Source organism: Ictidomys tridecemlineatus, chromosome 6, assembly GCF_052094955.1.
Source record: "Ictidomys tridecemlineatus isolate mIctTri1 chromosome 6, mIctTri1.hap1, whole genome shotgun sequence".
Classification (NCBI taxonomy): Eukaryota; Metazoa; Chordata; class Mammalia; order Rodentia; family Sciuridae; genus Ictidomys; species Ictidomys tridecemlineatus.
The window spans coordinates 59,740,271-59,741,413 of NC_135482.1; the positions used below are offsets into that span (position 1 = coordinate 59,740,271).

Sequence of the window (1,143 nt, forward strand, 5' to 3'; positions counted from 1 at the left end):
TCACTTTTTTGAAAAAATTATCTTACTTACCATATCTTGGAAGACTATTTTCACTTGCTTGTTCCTTAGAGTATAGATGAATGGGTTCAATAGAGGGGCAATGGAGGTATTTAGAACAGCCACTCTCTTATTAAAAGTTGCTGCATCTTTAACAGGATTTATATACATAAAAATGCAGCTTCCATATGAAAGCGAGACCACAATCATGTGAGAGGAACAGGTAGAAAAGGCTTTTTTTCTCTGGTGAACAGAAGGGAATCGCAAAATGGTCCTGATAATGTATGTGTAGGAAAGAATCACCAGTACCAAGGTGAAGATGAGGGTGACCGCAGCAAGGACAAGCTGAATCACTTCTATGAAATATGTGTCTGAACAGGATAAGTGCAACAACACAGTGTAGTCACAGCAATAATGATTGATGATGTTAGATGCACAGAAAGGCAGCTGGAGAGTCATCATATGTGGCACAATGACAACTACAAAACCAGAGCACCAGGAACAGAACACCAGTCCAATGCAAAGTCTCCTGCTCATTAAGGTTGTATAATGCAGGGGTCTGCAAATGGCAACATAGCGATCATAGGACATGGCTGCTAAAAGGTAAAATTCAGTAGCTCCCAGGAGGATTGCGAAAAAATACTGAGTGAAGCAACCAGCAAAGGAGATAGTCTTATCTCCTGTTCCAATATTGACTAGCATTTTGGGAACAAAGACAGAAGTGAAAGATATTTCCAAAAGTGCAAAATTTCGGAGGAAGAAATACATAGGAGTCTGTAGGCGAGAATCCAGCAGGGTCAGAATGATGATGGTCAAGTTTCCCAAGACACTAAAGATGTAAGTTAGTAGTAGAAAGAGGAAAAGTGCCACCTGAAGCTTGACATCATTAGTCAATCCAAGAAGAATGAATTCTATCACTGAAGTTTGATTTTCCATTGTTAACTTCAGGCAAGTCAAGGTGGAGAATAACAAAAATGTCAGAAACTGAAATAAAACTAAAAGTTCCAATTTTTTATTGAAATATAAAATCAAGCCAAAAAACATTTAAAAGATTTTCAAAATCTGATTTTTTACACTTAATTTTGAAAATGAATGATACCTGAAATAACAATAAATTAACATATTTACCTATTATACTATTGAACA

At 36.6% G+C, this 1,143-nt stretch overlaps 1 protein-coding gene across 1 annotated transcript; it reads right to left on the reverse strand.

Moving 5' to 3' along the window:
* LOC101959890 (olfactory receptor 2AP1) lies at positions 1-933 on the reverse strand. The gene has a single exon (XM_005341698.2). The coding sequence runs from the start codon at positions 931-933 to the stop codon at positions 1-3; it is 933 nt and encodes a 310-aa protein (XP_005341755.2).
* Positions 934-1,143: the final 210 nt, after the last annotated feature.

Bases quoted from the DNA above. Each gene is read 5' to 3' on its own strand.
- LOC101959890 (XM_005341698.2), bottom strand. From the start codon at position 933: ATGGAAAATCAAACTTCAGTGATAGAATTCATTCTTCTTGGATTGACT.